This window comes from Pelophylax lessonae (assembly GCF_965119305.1).
Source record: "Pelophylax lessonae genome assembly, chromosome: 13".
NCBI classification, from domain to species: Eukaryota; Metazoa; Chordata; class Amphibia; order Anura; family Ranidae; genus Pelophylax; species Pelophylax lessonae.
In genome coordinates this window covers 24,530,172-24,549,347 of record NC_138780.1, presented here as the reverse complement: position 1 = coordinate 24,549,347, position 19,176 = coordinate 24,530,172, and the positions used below count along the sequence as shown (strand labels likewise).

Genomic DNA, 19,176 nt, shown 5'->3' with positions numbered 1-19,176 from the left:
TGCGTTTTCTCTGCGTCCCATAAGCCGCCAAGGCAGCGGGGGGAAACACACTTCGTCCTGCAAACGTAGCGTCTGCTTAATGGAAGCAATCAACTCATCCATGATTGCAAGCTCTTCAGGCGAGCCAGGGGGAGAATTATCAACCCCCTCAACTTCAGCCTCTACCTCAGACCCCACCAGATCAAGAGAGGAGCGGGACCCCGATAAGGGGGTCCCTGCCAGAACAGCCCCATCACCTTCACCCTCAGAATCAGAGGACAGAGCAACTCTGGGCCGTTTAGTAGATTGAGCAGCCACCAGCATTTGCACCTGGGCAGCAAGGCCAGCCACAATAGTGGCTAAATCCCCCCCTGGGGGGGAAACAGCGGTCCCCTGGCTTTCCACCAATACTGTAGGAAACTTGCCCTCCTGAGAATCCATTGCCCCTGTAATGCCAGACAACCAAGGGTTAACTGCCCCCTTTTAGCAAGCGCGGCAAGCGCAGCCCACCGCACCACACTCAGGCACAATGAGACCCCCACAGGGAATATACAAACTGAGTACAGGCAATGGATGACAAGAACAGAAGGATAAAACCTGAGGAGACCCCGCTGCTGCTGCTGCCTCGATCGGTGTTCCTGGAAAGAGGAAGTGATGCTGCCAGGGCGCTCTATGTAAGCCTATGGAGGCTACAAGAAAATGGCCGCCGTGCATGTAAACCATGCGGCCGGAGCGGGCGCCGGTAAAATGGCGTCGTTTGGCGCCGAAAACGCCGCTCCACAGTGCATAAAAACACACACATTACATCCCAATATATGGATACATGTTAGATCGCCGCAGCGATCGCTGTATATGCCCAAACATGCCAAGAAAAAACATGCCCCACAGCACACAGCTTCTCACACTGCCCAGCCTGACACACTCAGTGTCATACAGCTCCCCCCCCCCTGCAGCCCACAGCATGCAGCCGAGAGATAGGGAGACAAGCAGTGTGATTAAAGGCAGGTTACACAGTCCCAGACTGAGACCCCCCCCAGACAGACAGGTCCCCACATAAATACACTTACCTCACATGGCGTGGGGAACCCGCACAGGCGAACAAGCCGCTGCACATGAGGCAGGGAGAGTCGCAATTCAAGACGCACACAATGGAGGTTAAGAAACCGCACAGCGTCCGGTGAGGTAGCCACCTCACCAATCATCCCTGCACCGAACAGGGATGGGTCGTTCACTGTGCCAGGAGCGTTACCTGGCTGAACGCTCGATGGCAGACTGGGAAGCCACTGACCCACGACCTGCGACCAGGGGGATCAGCCCGAGACCCAGTCCGCATGATCCTCTTCGTCCGAAGAACTAACTAATGCTGACAAAAATAACAGCTAAGTAAAGGTAGAGAGAAAAACTCAAACAAAATATTAAAAAGAAGAAAGAGTCTGGGACAAAAAGTCCCAGCACAGAGAGAGCCAGCCACTCCTGACAAGCTAGACATTAAAAACTGAGATATGGTTGCAGGAAGTAGGAGGGTATTGACTGAGGGGACCACCCCTTGAGGGTGGGATATGTTAAAGCTTTATTGTTAACATATTCTGTTGCCTAGCTACTCCTTCGGAGCAAAGTCTAATACCCCATATGTGACGAATATGAAGAGGCGGCGACTGTCGGAGGACGTAAGAGAAATAGGGTTTCCATCCATCTGGATTTCACGGACAGGATTGGATGCGGATGGCAGCGGGTGTCAGCGAAGATGTCACCGCTGTTATCCGCTGCCCCAGAGGGATGCATGGAGGATCCAGTCAGATCCGCCTAAAAAACTGACTGAACAGATCGTTCGTGTGAAAGGGGCCTTAAGGTATATTTTGGATCATTTGGGATCTTTTCCAGCTCTAGGGACAATAGCACTAGGCTCTGTATTGGGGTGATAGATGTGTGAGCTATAACTGATAAGAGGTCAAACACAGATTTGCAATAAAGTGTCAGTTTAGCATCCACAAAAGATGTGGAGGATATCCCGTTTGACCGCAATTCCTCCAGGATTGATTGTTTCGGGAGGGTGAGAATCAGGATATTTTGTCAGGTGTCATGTACCAGCGTTGTGTGATTTTGATGAAGAGTTCCCATAGCGTGGAGCAACAGGTTATTTTTTGCTAGAAAATTAATTAGAACCCCCAAAAATTATATATATATATATATATATATATTTTTTTTTTTAGCAGAGACCCTAGAGAATAAAATGGCGATCGTTGTAATCTTTTATGTCACACTGTATTTGCGCAGAAGTCTTTCAAATGCAGTTTTTTGGGAAAAAATACACTTTAATGAATGAAAAAAAAAAAAAAAAACGAATCAGTAAAATTAGCCCAGTTTTTTGTATAATGTAAAAGATGATGTTATGCAGAGAATCGTGATCGTTATTCTAAACAAAAAAAATTGTGATTCCCATTTTATCCAGAACCGTGCAGCTCTACTTTAAAGTGGAAATAAATTCTGGAAACTGATCCAAAAGCAAAAACAGACAGAGTACAAAGGCCCCCCAGTATTGGCTGTGGCCCCCTGCAGCTGATTTCTCCACATACAGTAACTGACTTACAATGCCTTGTTCTGCACTATGTCTCTGTGCGGAGGCCACCATCTTGGTAGAGGCAGGGCTTTACTTCCTCTAAGTCAGAACCTCCAGCAAGAACAGTGAGCAGCCCAGCAGGGAAATCATGAAATCTTTTGAAACCCGACAAATTTCAAGCCATGTATGGGCACTTTTTTACTAATTGACTTCTCTACAACCACCCTGTCGAGTTTTCTCCATTGGTGCCACAGGCTATTGCCAGCAGCTCTGATCAGTGGAAAGTCTCCTTGTTGTCAGATTACAAAGGTTCACCGGGGAGGATTTGAGTCATTCGAGTTCAACCCACTGGTTGAATGAGCAGATATAGAGCTATAAAGCTGAGACACACTCACAAACCAGGAAGTGTGCTGCTTTTTTTAGGGAAATTCCAGACATGAGGAAACATTTTTCAAAGTCACATTTACGTAAAAATTCGATTTTTTAGATATTTTTGTTTATAGCACAGCAATTGAGTTCAGGTCTGCTTTAGGCTGGGTTCACACTGGTGCGAATTGGAAGCGCCTTTCCCCTCATCCATATCGCATGTCAGAAGCCTGTGATCGGCTCTCAATGGAGCTGGTTCACACAGCTCCGGGGCAGCTGCGGAGCAGTTTACAGGATTTTCGTATGCATCTTCTCTTTCGTTTCAGATCCGAATTCAGCAAAAAATTGGGACTGAATTTGGACCTGAAACAGGACGCACCGGACCTCCTGCTCCACAATCGAGTGTAAATCCAGCCTTCAAGGAAAGAAAAAGTAAAGTATTGACCTGACAACCAATCAGACATAAGACCCAAAAAAGTGGAACATAACTGAACTTTGCAGACTCAGAAAGTTTACTTTATCTCTTTTTTTTTTTTGGATACCCTAGGTCAGTGATGGCGAACCTATGGCACGCGTGCCATAGCTGGCACGCAGGGCTCTCTCTGTGGGCACGCCAGCTGTACTGGGAAGCTGCCGCCACTAATGCCTGGGCTCTCTAATCCTCCCTCCCCCCCGCACGTCAGCGGCGCTGTGACAAGGGGGGAAGCAAGCGTGGACTGTCAGTGTATTTCCCCGCTCGCCCCCCTTCTGTCAAGCAGCGCTGGACAGGGACAGAGCGGCGCTTGTAGAGATCGCCGCCCGCTCTGATTCCTCCTGCCTCCCCATTGGCTGCAACCAAGCACCAATGAGGAGGTTGACAAGTGCACCATGGGACATTTCATTCCGAAAGACTATGAGGGGAGAGAGAAAGATCAAGATTGTGAGAAAGACTGGAGCAGCACATTGTGAGCCAGGGACAGAAAGGCTGCAAGGATACCCCCCTGCAGTGCCAGTTGCGGGCCTTGCCACGGGCAACCGAGAGTGAGTGGACATTTGTTCGGAGGAAGTGTTGCTGTGTCACTGGGATTGGTGAGATGCCCTTGCAGCCATTATCTGTGGCTGTTATTAATTGCAGTAAAAAACATACGTGAAAGAAAAAGGTGGGACTTTAAATGGGCCAAATGTAAAAGGGATGTCTACGAATAGAACACACAGTTTTTTATATAAAAGACATATATTTATTAAGACCCCGTTCACACCTGACAAGTCGCCGTGGGTCGCCTGCCATAGAGTAGCACAGGACCCGTTCTAAAAGGAGCGACACAAGTTGCTCCAACTTAGAAAAAGGGTCCTGAGCTTCTTTGGGGCGATCTGGAGCAACCTGCATTGACTTCAATGATATGAAGTCCGTGCATGCCGCTCCGAGGTCGCGGAAATAGAAATTTTATTAATTGCAGTGTTGGCACTTTGAAAAAAATAAGTTGGTTTTGTGTCATAGTTTGGGCATCCGGGCTAAAAAAGGTTCGCCATCACTGACCTAGGTGCATTGTATCAAACATGCTATGGCATCGGTAACAGGGACCTCTGGCACTAATTCGCTTTGCGATGACCTTGTTATGTTTTCTTACCTTCTAGATATCTGGTTCCATAGGCATACTCTGGAAACAACCCCCTCAGGTAAGTAATACAGGAAACAGAAACAGCCAGCAGCCTCTTCATCAGAACCAAGGACTGCTGCTCTGTGGCTATGCGATTGGGTAGAGTCACTGCACTCTGTAAAAAGTTTTCAAGCAATAAGATTGTAATGTTCTGTAACCAGCCATCACTAATGCCTAGTACACATGATGAGAAAATCGGACAAACAATGCCGCTTTCGGAGCGATCGTCCAACAATCTTATTGTTAGTACACAGCTTCCGAGAGCCAATCACAACAGTTAATGCAAAATTATCCAAAGGGACAAACACAACTTTTTTTTTCTTGTACAATAACAAAATGAACGATTTTCATTTAATCAGAACAATATTCATCCATAAAAAAGTGAGTCACCAAGGCTGTGCATGCTCAGGAACAAAAGAATACATTACAATAAAATACAATACATCAGCGCGGAAAGTTGTATTCTGTCTTCTGAGAATTTTCATAACTCTAGTAACCTATTGGTTGTCGATATGAGACTAGCATGCTAACAAAAAAAAAATGGACGATCATTTATCCGATATTCTCATTGTGTGTACGAGGCTTAATCTACAAATCATACTAAAGTATCCCAAAATAGAAACTCCTCTACTTTCCCAAATCTACCCAGATATGAAATATAATTCTTTGTTAGAACGGTTACCTTAAATATTTCCGGCCACACATGGGCAAATCTCTGCCATTACAAAAAACGTTGTTTAACCACTTGCCGTCTGCTCACTAGAGCACTACTGCGGCAAAGTGGTTCGATAACGTCTGGCGACGTAGACCTACGTCACCAGACATTCCCCTTTCTCGGCGGCGCATGCCCGCCACTGGAAGCTCGCTCCCGCTGTATTCATTCACAGCGGGAGTCGGGCCAGGGGAGGAGCGGCGGGGATCGCCGCTGCTCTTCCCCGATCGTCGGGGAATCGAGTGTGGAGATCCGTCTGCTTGTGTAAACAAAGCGGGCGGATCTCCTAAGTGACAGGCAGGGTCAGATTGCAGGGTTCAGCATAGCTGAACATGCGATCTGTCCCTGTGTCACTCAGTCTCCTCCCCCCACACATGTCAGTAAGCACCAGGCATACATTAACCCCTCCCTCTCCAATAAAATTAACCCCTTCCCTGCCAGTGTCATTTTTACAGTAACGGTGCATATATATAGCACTGATTACTGTAGTAATGTCACTGTTACCCCCAAAAGTGTCAAAAATGTCAGTCAAGGGTCCGATCTGTCCGCCGCAATGTCGTAGTCCCGCAAAAAAAAATCGCAGATCGCCGCCATTGCTCGTTAAAGAAAAAAAACACCAAAAATGACAGAAATCTTTCCCTTAGTTAGTAAACGCAATAACTTTTGTGCAAACCAATCAAAGTACGCTTATTGTGATTTTTTTTTACCAAACATATGTAGCAGAAGACAAATTGGCCAAAAATTTAAAAAAAAATCTGATTTTTACATTTTTTTGGGGGGAATTTCATATAAAAAAATGTGAAAAATATTGTTATTTTTTCAAAATTGTCGCTTTTTTTGTTTATAGCGTAAAAAGTAAAAATCGCACAGGTGATCAAATACCACCAAAAGAAAGCTCTGTTTGTGGGAAAAAAAGGACGTCAATTTTGTTTGGGTACGGCGTCGCACGGCCGCGCAATTGTCAGTTAAAGTCGCACAGTTACGAATCGCAAAAAGTGGCCTGGAGGTAAGACAGCAAAATCCTCCGGTGGTAAAGTGGTTAAATCTTGGCTGCTCCATAGTTGCTTTACAGATGTGTAAAGTGGTTGTTTCCCAAAAAAACAAAAAAAAAAACAAACCCTGTAGGAGAATGGCATAATGTGCTAGTGTGCATCGCATACTAGCACATCATGAAATACTTACCTTAGAACGAAGCCCTGACATTGTCGCCCGGACACCGCTGAGGGAGCTGACATCTTCCCTCGGCGTCTCTTCTGGGTTCGGCGGCTCCAGTGCTGTGAGTGGCCGGAGCCGCGATGACGTCACTCCCTCACGGGAGTTCACTTTCCGGCAAGGAGCTCTGAAGGTCTGGTAAGATACGCCAGACCTTCAGAGCGCATGCGCCGCTGGTGTCGTCGGCTGCATGCAGGGTGAATGTCTCCTAAACTGTGCAGGTTTAGGAGATATTAATTTTTGCCTTATTATAGGCTTACCTGTAGGTAAAAGTTAAAAAGCCGAGTGTACTACCACTTTAAAGTATAACTAAAGGCAAAACTTATTTTTTAAGTGTTGGATAGAGTGGAGAGGGATTAGAACCCCTGCCAGGTTTTTTTGCTGTCTGTATCCCCATTAAGGAGATTCAGCCTTTCTATTTGTTCTGTTTACCATTACCACTGAAACAAACGATGGGGCAATATTTTTTCCCCACTGGCGTCGGAACCTTTTCTACTCCCAATGACCGCAGTCCGGCCCCCCTACAGGCTTAGGGACAGTAAACTGGCCCTTTGTTTAGAAAGTTTGGAGACCCCTGCTCTAGGCTTAGTGGCCCTTAAAGCGGAGTTCTGGCCTCGGGGGTGAAATTTAGATAAAAATACCCCCAGGACAGTCAGGGCTAGTGCATTGCACAATGGATAGCCTCTGATCTGTCCCGGGTCGCACTTACCTTTTAGAAGAAATACTTACCTTGAAAATTTGTTCTCCAGCGCTGCCATCTCAGGTGTGGGCAGCTGAAGCCAGCGCGTCCTCTTCTGCGTCCTCTTCCGTGTCCTCTTCGTCCCAGAATGCCCTGCACCGACCCCGCTCGTCACTTCCGGTGCAGGCGCGTCATTCCCTGCTAAAAAGCATCCGGGCATGCCCCGAAGCTGTTTAGAAGGGAATGAAGCGCCTGCACCGGAAGTGATGGCGGGGCCGGTGCAGGGCATTCTGGGACGAAGAGGACACAGAAAAGGACGCAGAAAAGGACGCGCTGGCTTCAGCTGCCCACACCTGAGATGGCAGCGCTGGAGAACAATGCTCCTGGGAGCAATGACGTTCAGCTCCCAGGAATCAATGCAAGCAGGCAGTGGCGGCGCGGGCCGCGGCCGCAGAGGGAGGAAGTGGAAGAAAGGTGAGTATATTTTCTTCAATATCAAGGTAAGTAAACAAAAAAAAAAAATTGTCATTATCCATTTCATTTTCAGGTGACACTGAGCAAGCGGATGGCCCAAAGTCGATTTTGATGCCGGAACTCCGCTTTAAGGCTCTAAGGAGCCATTCTGTGTCTTCTTCCAACACAAAACACCTAAAATTATCCCAAAGAAAAACTGGCGACTGAAAAAACTGGTTGCATGCCTTTACCTTCACATTACTTCGCTGTATCTGAGCGGTGGCCATTGCCAATTTATCTTCTCAACCTGAAATACAAAACACCCGATTTACATCCCACAATCTCCTTCTAAGTAAAAGAAATACCTAAACATTTAGTAGGGATGCACCGAAATTTCAGGCCACCGAAATTTTCGGCCAAAAATGGGTTAAAAATGCCGAAATTAATGGCCGCCGTGAGGAAGGAGGAGGGCGCAGCACAGGTTTGAAAAGTCCCGCCGGCAGCCCGCCTCTCAATGATGTCCCTACTACTGCCATCTGTGCATTAATGAACTAACAGACCGGGCGGGAGGGCGGGGGGAGCGGCCGCTAATAGATGTAACTATGTGAGCCTTCACTTCCCTGTCAGCGGCACGATGTCCATGAATGAACTGACACACCGGGCGAGGGGAGCGGCCGGCGGCCGCTAATAGCTATAACTATGTGAGCCCTTCACTTCCCTGTCATGCGGGTATCTCCTCTGACAGGGAAGTGAAGGGCTCACTTAGTTACAGCTATTAGCGGCCACTCCCCCCGCCCGGTGTGTCAGTTCATTCATGGACAGATCATAGTAGTAGTGACATCACCGGGAGGCGGGCGGCCGGCCAGAGGCGGGTCTTTTGAATAATGGACACCGGAGGAGCTGAGTGAGTAGGAGAGGGACGCTGAGGCGGGGGGGGGGGGTTTCGGCCAAGGGCATCCTGCATTTTGGGTTTCAGCCCAAAATTTTTATTTCGGTGCATCCCTAACATTTAGTAACTTTTTGTCTACTAAGTAGGGATTGATTGTAACACCATATATTTGCTGCTGGTAAATCTTCCCTGGTGTGTGTTTTAAATGACAATGAGTGATTCACCACAAGTGAATGTTTGATGAAAGTCACTTTCACTGCTTTATAAAGATGCCCAATAAGTGTATATCATTTAACATATAGGTGTAGCCCAAACTATTTTAGTATTAGAAAGTGGCGAGGAGTTGAACCCTCTGTCTGGTTTTTATTGCTGTGGAATGTTCACTCTCTGTGTGTTCTGGCCTCCATTGTTACTGAGACAGATCATTCTGGAAAATCCAAACTTTATGGCCCCAGTCACACTGTTGTGACACATTAAAGGAGAAGGACAGCCAAAGCTTTTTTATACTTCTTTGCTTCTAAATGGGGGGAGTTGGAAGTTCTGTGTATGGGGAGTCATCACCTCCTCTGCATTCTAGCCACCAATAACTGGGCTAGAACACCTACATGGGGACAAGAGGGGCGTTTGCTGTGTGAGCGCTCCGCCCCCCCCCCCCCCTCCCCAGATTCTGCAGGACTGACCCAGGATTTGAATACAATTCCAGGGTCCCACAGACAGACAGACAGAGGCCACATACTGCCTGCATCTGCCTCACAGCAGCTGGGATTAAATAAGACTCCATTCAGGTTGATGTTGAGGAATTGGGGGAGGGGAAATGTTTCCACTGACACCAATGTACAGTAAGTGCTGAGGGAGGGGGGAGGGGATCTACCCCATTGATATCAGTAACCACTTCCCACCCGTCATATAGCAAAATGACAGCCGCAAAGTGGTCGCTCTGTCCCGACTGGGCGTCATATGACGTCCAACAGGATAGGCCACTGGCGATCGGCGGTGCGCATCTCCAATTCCGGTAAAGAGCCTATGACGTAGGCTCTTTACCATGTGACCAGCTGCGTCCAATCACAGTTGGTCACATAGTAAATAGGAAGAGCCGTTGATCGGCTTTCCTCAGCTCGTGCCTGACAGGCGCGAGTAGAGGAGAGCCAATCGTCGGTTCTCCTGACAGGGGGGGGAGGGGGGCGGTCTGTTCTGGTAATCAGAGCATTGATTACCAGTGCAGACCCTTGGGGGGGGGTGCCACTAGAACCACCAGGGATGCCCACTCATGCCACCAGGGATGCCAATCAATGCTCAGGGAACTTGTCAGTGCCCTCCTCATCAGTGCTGCCCATCACTGTCATCTATCACTGCTGCCCACCAGTGCCCATCTATCAGTGCCACCAAACAATGCCCATCATTGCCATCCATCAGTGCCGCCTATTAGTGTCCATCTATCACCTAAATTTGGTTTTGGTACAGCGTCGCATGACCGTGCAATTGTCATTCAAAATGCAACAGCGCCAAAAGCTGAAAATTGTCCTGGGCAGGAAGGGGGTGGAAGTGCCCGGTATTGAAGTGGTTAATGAATGGGGGGAGGGCGGAATTTAACCCCACTGATACCAATGTGAGTACTAAGGGATGGGGGAGGGGAAATAACCCCACTGATATCAGTAAGGAATTGTGGGTGGGAATTTAACCCTATTGATACCGATAAAGGGTAGGAGGGGATTTCAACCTATTGGGGCTAAGGGGTGGGGAAAGGGGATATATTTCCATTAATACCAATGTAAGTACTAAGGGATGGGGGAGGGGATTTCACCCTATTGATACCGATACAGGGTAGGAGAAGGAATTTACCCCACTGATACCAATGTAAGTACTAAGGGATGGGGGAGGGGACATCACCCTACTGATACCTCTATGTACCTGACCTGTGCACTCTTATGGCTCCAACACCACAATACTGGTCAGGTAACCCAGTGAAGGTGATAAAAGAACAGATATTTGTACACTTCTAGGCGGCTGTACACCTCGCACTATCCAATTACCTCACACGATTCAAAATGGCGGCCCGCTCCATCTGATAGGGCGACCCGTGTCACATGACTTTCCTCCGCCCCCTGCAGAACTAGCAACACCACGTGATTATCCTGCGCCCCGCCTCCGCGCCGGACGTCACAGATTCCGTCAAGTGTCCTCTACATCCTCTCTTATCCCTCGCCCCGCCCTCCTTTATTACTCACGTGACTTTTTTTTACTTGCTTCAATGGCGGGAATGTGATTTCCTCAGGTGAGGAGGATGTGTGCTGTATAGCTACTTCACCTCACCCCCCTCCCTCCTTCTCTCACACCCCCCCTCCCCCAACCCACACCCCCCATCCTCCTCCTCCTCCTCCCACCCCCTCCTCCAACCTACATCTCCTCCTCCAACCCACACCCCCCATCCTCCTCACTCCCCCCCCCTGCTCCTCCTCCTCCTCCCCACACCCCCCTTCCTCATCCTCCTCCTCCTCACAACCCCTCCTCCCCATACCCCCCCATCCACCTCCTCACACCCCCTTCTCCTCCTCCTCCCTCCTCTTCCTCACCCCCCCATCCTTCTCCCCATCCTCCTCCTCCTCACACTCCTCCTCCTCCCCATACCCCCCATCCTCCTCCTTACACCCCCCCATCCTCCTCCCCATACCCCCCCATCCACCTCCTCACACCCCCTTCTCCTCCTCCTCCCTCCTCTTCCTCACCCCCCACCCCATCCTCCTCCCCACCCCCCCCCCATCCTCCTCCTCACACTCCTCCTCCTCCCCATACCCCCCATCCTCCTCCTTACACCCCCCCCCATCCTCCTCCTCACACCCCCCCATCCTCCTCCCCACACCCCCCCCCCCATCCTCCTACTCCCCATACCCCCCATCCTCCTCCTTACACCCCCCCCATCCTCCTCCCCACACCACCCCCCCATCCTCCTCACACTCCTCCTCCTCCCCATACCCCCCATCCTCCTCCTTACACCCCCCCCATCCTCCTCCTCACACCCCCTCCTCCAACCTACATCTCCTCCTCCAACCCACACCCCCCTTCCTCATCCTCCTCCTCACAACCCCTCCTCCCCATACCCCCCCATCCACCTCCTCACACCCCCTTCTCCTCCTCCTCCCTCCTCTTCCTCACCCCCCCATCCTTCTCCCCATCCTCCTCCTCCTCACACTCCTCCTCCTCCCCATACCCCCCATCCTCCTCCTTACACCCCCCCATCCTCCTCCCCATACCCCCCCATCCACCTCCTCACACCCCCTTCTCCTCCTCCTCCCTCCTCTTCCTCACCCCCCACCCCATCCTCCTCCCCACCCCCCCCCATCCTCCTCCTCACACTCCTCCTCCTCCCCATACCCCCCATCCTCCTCCTTACACCCCCCCCCCATCCTCCTCCTCACACCCCCCCATCCTCCTCCCCACACCCCCCCCCCCCATCCTCCTACTCCCCATACCCCCCATCCTCCTCCTTACAACCCCCCCCCATCCTCCTCCCCACACCACCCCCCCATCCTCCTCACACTCCTCCTCCTCCCCATACCCCCCATCCTCCTCCTTACACCCCCCCCATCCTCCTCCTCACACCCCCTCCTCCAACCTACATCTCCTCCTCCAACCCACACCCCCCTTCCTCATCCTCCTCCTCACAACCCCTCCTCCCCATACCCCCCCATCCACCTCCTCACACCCCCTTCACCTCCTCCTCCCTCCTCTTCCTCACCCCCCCATCCTTCTCCCCATCCTCCTCCTCCTCACACTCCTCCTCCTCCCCATACCCCCCATCCTCCTCCTTACACCCCCCCCCCATCCTCCTCCCCATACCCCCCCATCCACCTCCTCACACCCCCTTCCCTCCTCCTCCCTCCTCTTCCTCACCCCCCCATCCTCCTCCCCACACCCCCCCCCCCATCATCCTCCTCACACTCCTCCTCCTCCCCATACCCCCCATCCTCCTCCTTACACCCCCCCCCCCATCCTCCTCCTCACACCCCCCCCCATCCTCCTCCTCACACTCCTCCTCCTCCCCATACCCCCCATCCTCCTCCTCACACCCCCCCATCCTCCTCCCCATACCCCCCCCATCCACCTCCTCACACCCCCTTCTCCTCCTCCTCCCTCCTCTTCCTCACCCCCCACCCCATCCTCCTCCCCACCCCCCCCCCCATCCTCCTCCTCACACTCCTCTCCTCCCCATACCCCCCATCCTCCTCCTTACACCCCCCCATCCTCCTCCTCACCCCCCCCCATCCTCCTCCCCACACCCCCCCCCCCATCCTCCTCCTCCCCATACCCCCCATCCTCCTCCTTACACCCCCCCCCCATCCTCCTCCCCACACCACCCCCCCATCCTCCTCACACTCCTCCTCCTCCCCATACCCCCCATCCTCCTCCTTACACCCCCCCCCCCCCATCCTCCTCCTCACACCCCCTCCTCCTCCTCATACCCCCCCCCCATCCACCTCCTCACACCCCCTTCTCCTCCTCCTCCCTCCTCTTCCTCACCCCCCCCCCATCCTCCTCCTCACACTCCTCCCCATACCCCCCATCCTCCTCCTTACACCCCCCCCCATCCTCCTCCTCACACCCCCCCATCCTCCTCCTCACACTCCTCCTCCTCCCCATACCCCCCATCCTCCTCCTTACACCCCCCCCCCATCCTCCTCCCCACACCCCCCCCCCATCCTCCTCCTCACACTCCTCCCCATACCCCCCATCCTCCTCCTTACACCCCCCCCCATCCTCCTCCTCACACCCCCCCATCCTCCTCCTCACACTCCTCCTCCTCCCCATACCCCCCATCCTCCTCCTTACACCCCCCCCATCCTCCTCCCCACACCACCCCCCCATCCTCCTCACACTCCTCCTCCTCCCCATACCCCCCATCCTCCTCCTTACACCCCCCCCCCATCCTCCTCCTCACACCCCCTCCTCCTCCCCATACCCCCCCATCCACCTCCTCACACCCCCTTCTCCTCCTCCTCCCTCCTCTTCCTCACCCCCCCATCCTCCTCCCCACACCCCCCCCATCCTCCTCCTTACACCCCCCCCCATCCTCCTCCTCACACCCCCCCATCCTCCTCCTCACACCCCCCCTCCTCCTCCCCATACCCCCCATCCTCCTCCTTACACCCCCCCCCCATCCTCCTCCTTACACCCCCCCCATCCTCCTCCTCACACCCCCCCTCCTCCTCCCCATACCCCCCCATCCTCCTCCTTACACCCCCCCCATCCTCCTCCTCACACCCCCCCTCCTCCTCCCCATACCCCCCCATCCTCCTCCTTACACCCCCTTCTCTTCCTCCGCCTGCTGCTTCATGTGTACGGCTCCTCCATTCACAGGCGGAGTGCATCTGAAATCACACCGGCTGTGAGCCGGACCTATACAGGAAGTAACGGCTCTGTTCTAGTAAAGGATAGCTGAGCTGGGAATCGGAGGGGGGGGGGGGGGCACTGCGGGGAGACTTGGCATCAGTGTCCATGGACCACCCGGTAGGGATTTAATCAGTATTTGCTCCATAAGACACACAGACATTTTCCCCCCATTAGTGCGTCTTATGGAGCGAAAAATACGGTGTTTACTAAATTTACTGAAACTAAGAAAAACTTTTTTTTTTTCAAAATTTTCTGTCTTTTTTTTTTTTCTTTAGTAAAAAATAAAAAACCCCAGCGGTATTGAAGTGGTTAAGAAGCTTGCTGGTCAGCTTGGAATGCCAAACCATCAGAATGCTCCCGAGGACACAGACTCCTCCGCTAGAGTTCTAACCAATCTGGACTCCTCCCAAAAGATGCCGCATCAGTGCAGGTACTGTGCAGCCACAGTTCAGTTAGAAAAAAAATATTTCTGCATGTTATACACCTTCTGTAAAGTTGTATGTACACTATGTATGTATATTCAGTACATTTGTTCCAACTGCTCAATGCCTGGTCTGGTTAGTCAAGGGGTTCATGTGGGGTCCTGGCATTTGTCCAATGAACAAGGGTCTGAAATAGTACATTGGGGCCTGTGATAAATCACTGGAACACAAGGTTACCGTATATACTCGAGTATAAGCCGACTTTTTCATTATGCTGAAAAAGCCCCCCTCGGCTTATACTCGAGTCACGGTCTCACTTACCTTTTAAACATGGCGCCGCCCGGCACCAACACGTCACCGCGAATGCACCATCTGCCCGGGAATAGCCAAACCTTTACGGGCTTTCCCGAACATCAGCGGCACGTGCATGGTGACGTGTTGGCGCCGGGCGGCGCCACTTTTTAATTTAAGGCGCCTCACCGACAGGTAAGTGAGACTCCTCCGCAGCCCCTGCATTTCCTCATGCAGTGCTGCGGGCATGGTACAGGACATTCTCCTGTACCATGCCCCCAGCACTGCATCTCCTGCACCATGCCTGTACCATCACCTGTGCCATTCCTGTATCATCTCTTGTGCCATGCCTGTACCATCAGAAATACAGAAAAAATGCGAATGGACTTTATAGGCACAATAGGATTAGAGTAAAAAACTTGTTTATTAATGATATAAAAACAGAGAGTGGAGCCCCCTGTGACAGGGGGATAATTGAACAAGATACATAAAAGTCAAAAAAACCAACACAACAAAATAACTGGTCAATAACCATAGATATATAATTGATTTACAGTAGTATAACAAAGGGATGGTAATGGATGAGGATGCTATACGCTGTATCCTAGCCAGCCCAAAGGCAGTGGCCAGGACAACGCAGAGCGTCCTCTGCCGTATACAATGAGGCTATACACATGGAAAGAGATTCATGTAGCCAGGTGCCCTACATGTTTCACTCAAAAGTTCGAGCTTCTTCCGGAGCTACTGGTACATAGATTCCCTGTAGAGGCGGATGTGCGCTTCACATTGGCCAGGATACAGGCAAGGAACGGCAAACCGAATATACAACGGATACGGGGGATGATCTGCTGATGTAGGACTGATAGCCGATATATATCTCTGGTCTTCCTGTCTTTGGCCTTTTGGCTACTTCCTTTTTTGGCCTCTGCCTCTAGTAAGATAGGTCTCTTATCCAAATCCGTCTATAGTCTCATCGGCTATCAGTCCTACCTCAGCAGATCATCCCCCGTATCCGTTGTATATTCGGTTTGCCGTTCCTTGCCTGTATCCTGGCCAATGTGAAGCGCACATCCGCCTCTACAGGGAATCTATGTACCAGTAGCTCCGGAAGAAGCTCGAACTTTTGAGTGAAACATGTAGGGCACCTGGCTACATGAATCTCTTTCCATGTGTATAGCCTCATTGTATACGGCAGAGGACGCTCTGCGTTGTCCTGGCCACTGCCTTTGGGCTGGCTAGGATACAGCGTATAGCATCCTCATCCATTACCATCCCTTTATGATACTACTGTAAATCAATTATATATCTATGGTTATTGACCAGTTATTTTTTTGTGTTGTGTTTTTTTGACTTTTATGTATCTTGTTCAATTATCCCTCTGTCACAGGGGGCTCAACTCTCTGTTTTGATATCATTAATAAACAAGTTTTTTACTCTAATCCTATTGTGCCTATAAAGTCCATTCGCATTTTTTCTGTATTTCTGACAAACATTCGGACGTGGCACACTGTTTCATTATGTTGTTGCGCCCCTATTCTTGCTGCTGTAGTGGCAGCGCACCAATTTTGTTCAATCATGCCTGTACCATCACCTGTGCCATGCCCGAACCAACTCCTTTGTCATGCCTGTACCATCTCCTGTGCCATCTCCTGTGCCATGCCCGTACCATCACCTGTGCCATGCCCGTACCATCACCTGTGCCATGCCCGTACCATCACCTGTGCTATGCCTGTACCATCACCTGTGCCATGCCCTGTACCATCACCTGTGCCATCCCCGAACCAACTCCTTTGTCATGCCTGTACCATCTCCTGTGCCATCTCCTGTACCATGCCCATACCATCACCTGTGCCATGCCTGTACCATCACCTGTGCCATGCCTGTACCATCACCTGTGCCATGCCTGTACCATCACCTGTGTCATGCCCGTACCATCACCTGTGCCATGCCCGAACCAACTCCTTTGTCATGCCTGTACCATCTCCTGTGCCATCTCCTGTACCATGCCCGTACCATCACCTGTGCCATGCCCGTACCATCACCTGTGCCATTCCCGAACCAACTCCTTTGTCATGCCTGTACCATCTCTTGTGCCATGCCTGTATCATCACCTGTGTCATGCCTGTACCATCTCCTGTGCCATGTCCGAACCATCTCCTGTGCCATGCCCACAGCCCTGCATCTCCTGCACCATGCCCGCAGCCCCTGTTTTGTGTCTCGAGGTGGTCCAATTGGGTCCAGTAGCTGCTGCATTTCCCACCCTAGGCTTATACTCGAGTCAATACGTTTTCCCAGTTTTTTGTGGTAAAATTAGGTGTCTCGGCTTATATTCGGGTCGGCTTATACTCGAGTATATACTGTAACCCGTGAGTCTAAGAGTAGAGGAAGTTGCCATAGGTAGCCACAGGAGGAAACAGCAACCAGTCATTGGCATGGCACCTGGTTAGGTGAGGGATCCTCCAATAGAGAGGGGGTTATGTGTTTAGACTCCCTCCCTAGCTATCTGTCTCCACTGGTAACTAGGAGTAGAACAGCATTATGGAAATCTACGGCCTGGTCACTAGGTACGTAAGGCAAAAATGAATGTAAAAGCACGCATGAGGTCAGCGCTAAGCACTCAGCGTCCCATTCTGTTACCGGGAGTGAGGTAAAAGAGGTATTACTGACTGGTGGAGTGGGCATAGGCTCCGCATGCCCCTCCTAGTTTAACACATACACCTGTACAAGTGTGTAAGACAAGGGACAACATCTTCTGGAGGGACTAAGCATACAACTCTGCACACAGGTGGCTCATCAGTTGGGGGATTGCCTTAATGTTTGATTATTCACATGACTGTGGTCCCCGCCTGGTCGTTGGGCATTGGTGAGCACACTTTCGGACGAGGTGTTACCCCTGTGCATGGCGTAGTCCAAAGAACCCACCCCGGGGGTAGTCCTCTCATGTGACCTAGAACTTGGCGCCCAGTGAGATCATGGAAAGCATGGAGGAAAGGTCCATGATCATCCGTCTACCCCAACCGCCCCACATGTATGATGTGACCATAGACCACCTTTAAGCTGAATTACTGTACATCTGGAAGTAATAACTTGAATGCTGTTACTAGGGATGCACCGAAATGAAATTCTTGGCCGAAGCCGAATAATAATGAAATGTTTGGCCGAAGGCCGAATACCGAACCCGGTGTTTCGCATTTTTTCCATTTATTTTGCCAATTTTTTGTCCTCTCTCTTGTCCTCTCACTCTCTCTCTCTTGTCCTCTCATGTCTCTCTCTCTCTCTCTCTCTCTTGTCCTCTCATGTGTCTCTCTCTCTCCCTAAATGTTACTGTAGGGAATGGGATTCAGTGCACACTGCAGCCTTGTACCATAGGGTTAATGTTAGTGACACTGTAGGGATTGGGAAGGATGCTGGGAATGGAAATCAGGAAGCATGCAGGCAGCCTTGTAAATTTTAATTGCAGATACAGGGCACTGGGCAGGTCAGGGTTAATGTGGTAACATCAATTACTCAGTGACAGTCAGTCAGTGTCAGTGTGGACTCGATCAGATTATACAGTGACAGACAGTCTCTCATAGTGGTGGTAGTAGGAGGCTGGAGGTGGACTAGTAGGAGCCTGGAAAGGAGCACAGCCGCATACATACATTACTCACTCGTGCACTGCAGCCCGGCCCACACATTCAGTGAGTCTTACTCTCCTCCCTAGTTTTTTCAATGGCACATTCAGGAAGCCAATCACGCCGTGAGTAGCGGCACAGCGGAACCAATCAGGTGTGCAGGCACGCGTGATTGGTTCGCTGTGCAGCTAATCACGGCGTGATTGGCTTCCTGAATGTGCCATTGAAAAAACTAGGGAGGAGAGTAAGACTCACTGAATGTGTGGGGCGGGCTGCAGTGCACGAGTGAGTAATGTATGTATGCTCACCGCTGAAGTGTCCCGGCTTCCCCTGCCTAACACGGAAGTCTGTGAGTCCTCCTCCGAGTCCCTTCCCCCTGTAAATATCGTGACCTCGGCGATATAAATATCGCCTACGGCCACAGAACGATAGTCGATATCATATCGACTATCGTTCAGCCCTATTTGTTCGGCACAAAATTATTCAGCCTTTTGACTTATTCGGCCGAACACCGAAAGTGCTATTTTTTCTATTTTCGGCCGAATAATGTTCGGCCGCCGAATATTCGGTGCATCCCTAGCTGTTACATTCAAGGATGGAATTGTTGTTCCAGCGTATATAAACAATCTATATACATATATGGCGGAGAGTTTAGATACTCAACAAACACTGAGGTATGTAAAAAAATGTTTGTATATTAAGATAATGTTCAAGAGGAGGGGGGGGGGTGGGAATTAGAAGTCAGCAGCTACAAATACTGTAGCTGCTGACTTTTAATATAAGGACACTTGCCTGTCCAGGTATGCCGCAATGTCTGCAACCAAAGCCAATCCATCCATCGGCTCCAGGTGCAGGCGCCGGCATCTTCACTAGGGGAAACAGGAAGTGAAGCCTTGAGGCTTCACAGCCTGTTTCCTAATGCACATGCGTGAATCACGCTGCGCTTTCTGAATGGTCCCGCTGTCTTCTGGGACCTGCGT

At 50.9% G+C, this 19,176-nt stretch overlaps 1 protein-coding gene across 1 annotated transcript in view; it reads right to left on the bottom strand.

Annotated features, from left to right (window-relative positions):
• The window catches only part of HORMAD1 (HORMA domain containing 1), a gene marked incomplete at its 5' end in the record, with an annotated part of 104,103 nt that extends 96,221 nt beyond the window's left edge, over positions 1 to 7,882 (bottom strand). Inside the window, 2 exons of the mRNA XM_082275509.1 lie at positions 4,510 to 4,654; positions 7,847 to 7,882. Of these exons, the coding sequence (XP_082131635.1) occupies positions 4,510 to 4,654; positions 7,847 to 7,882 (181 nt within the window). The remainder of the gene's footprint in view (positions 1 to 4,509; positions 4,655 to 7,846) is intronic.
• Between the last annotated feature and the right edge of the window lie 11,294 nt (positions 7,883 to 19,176).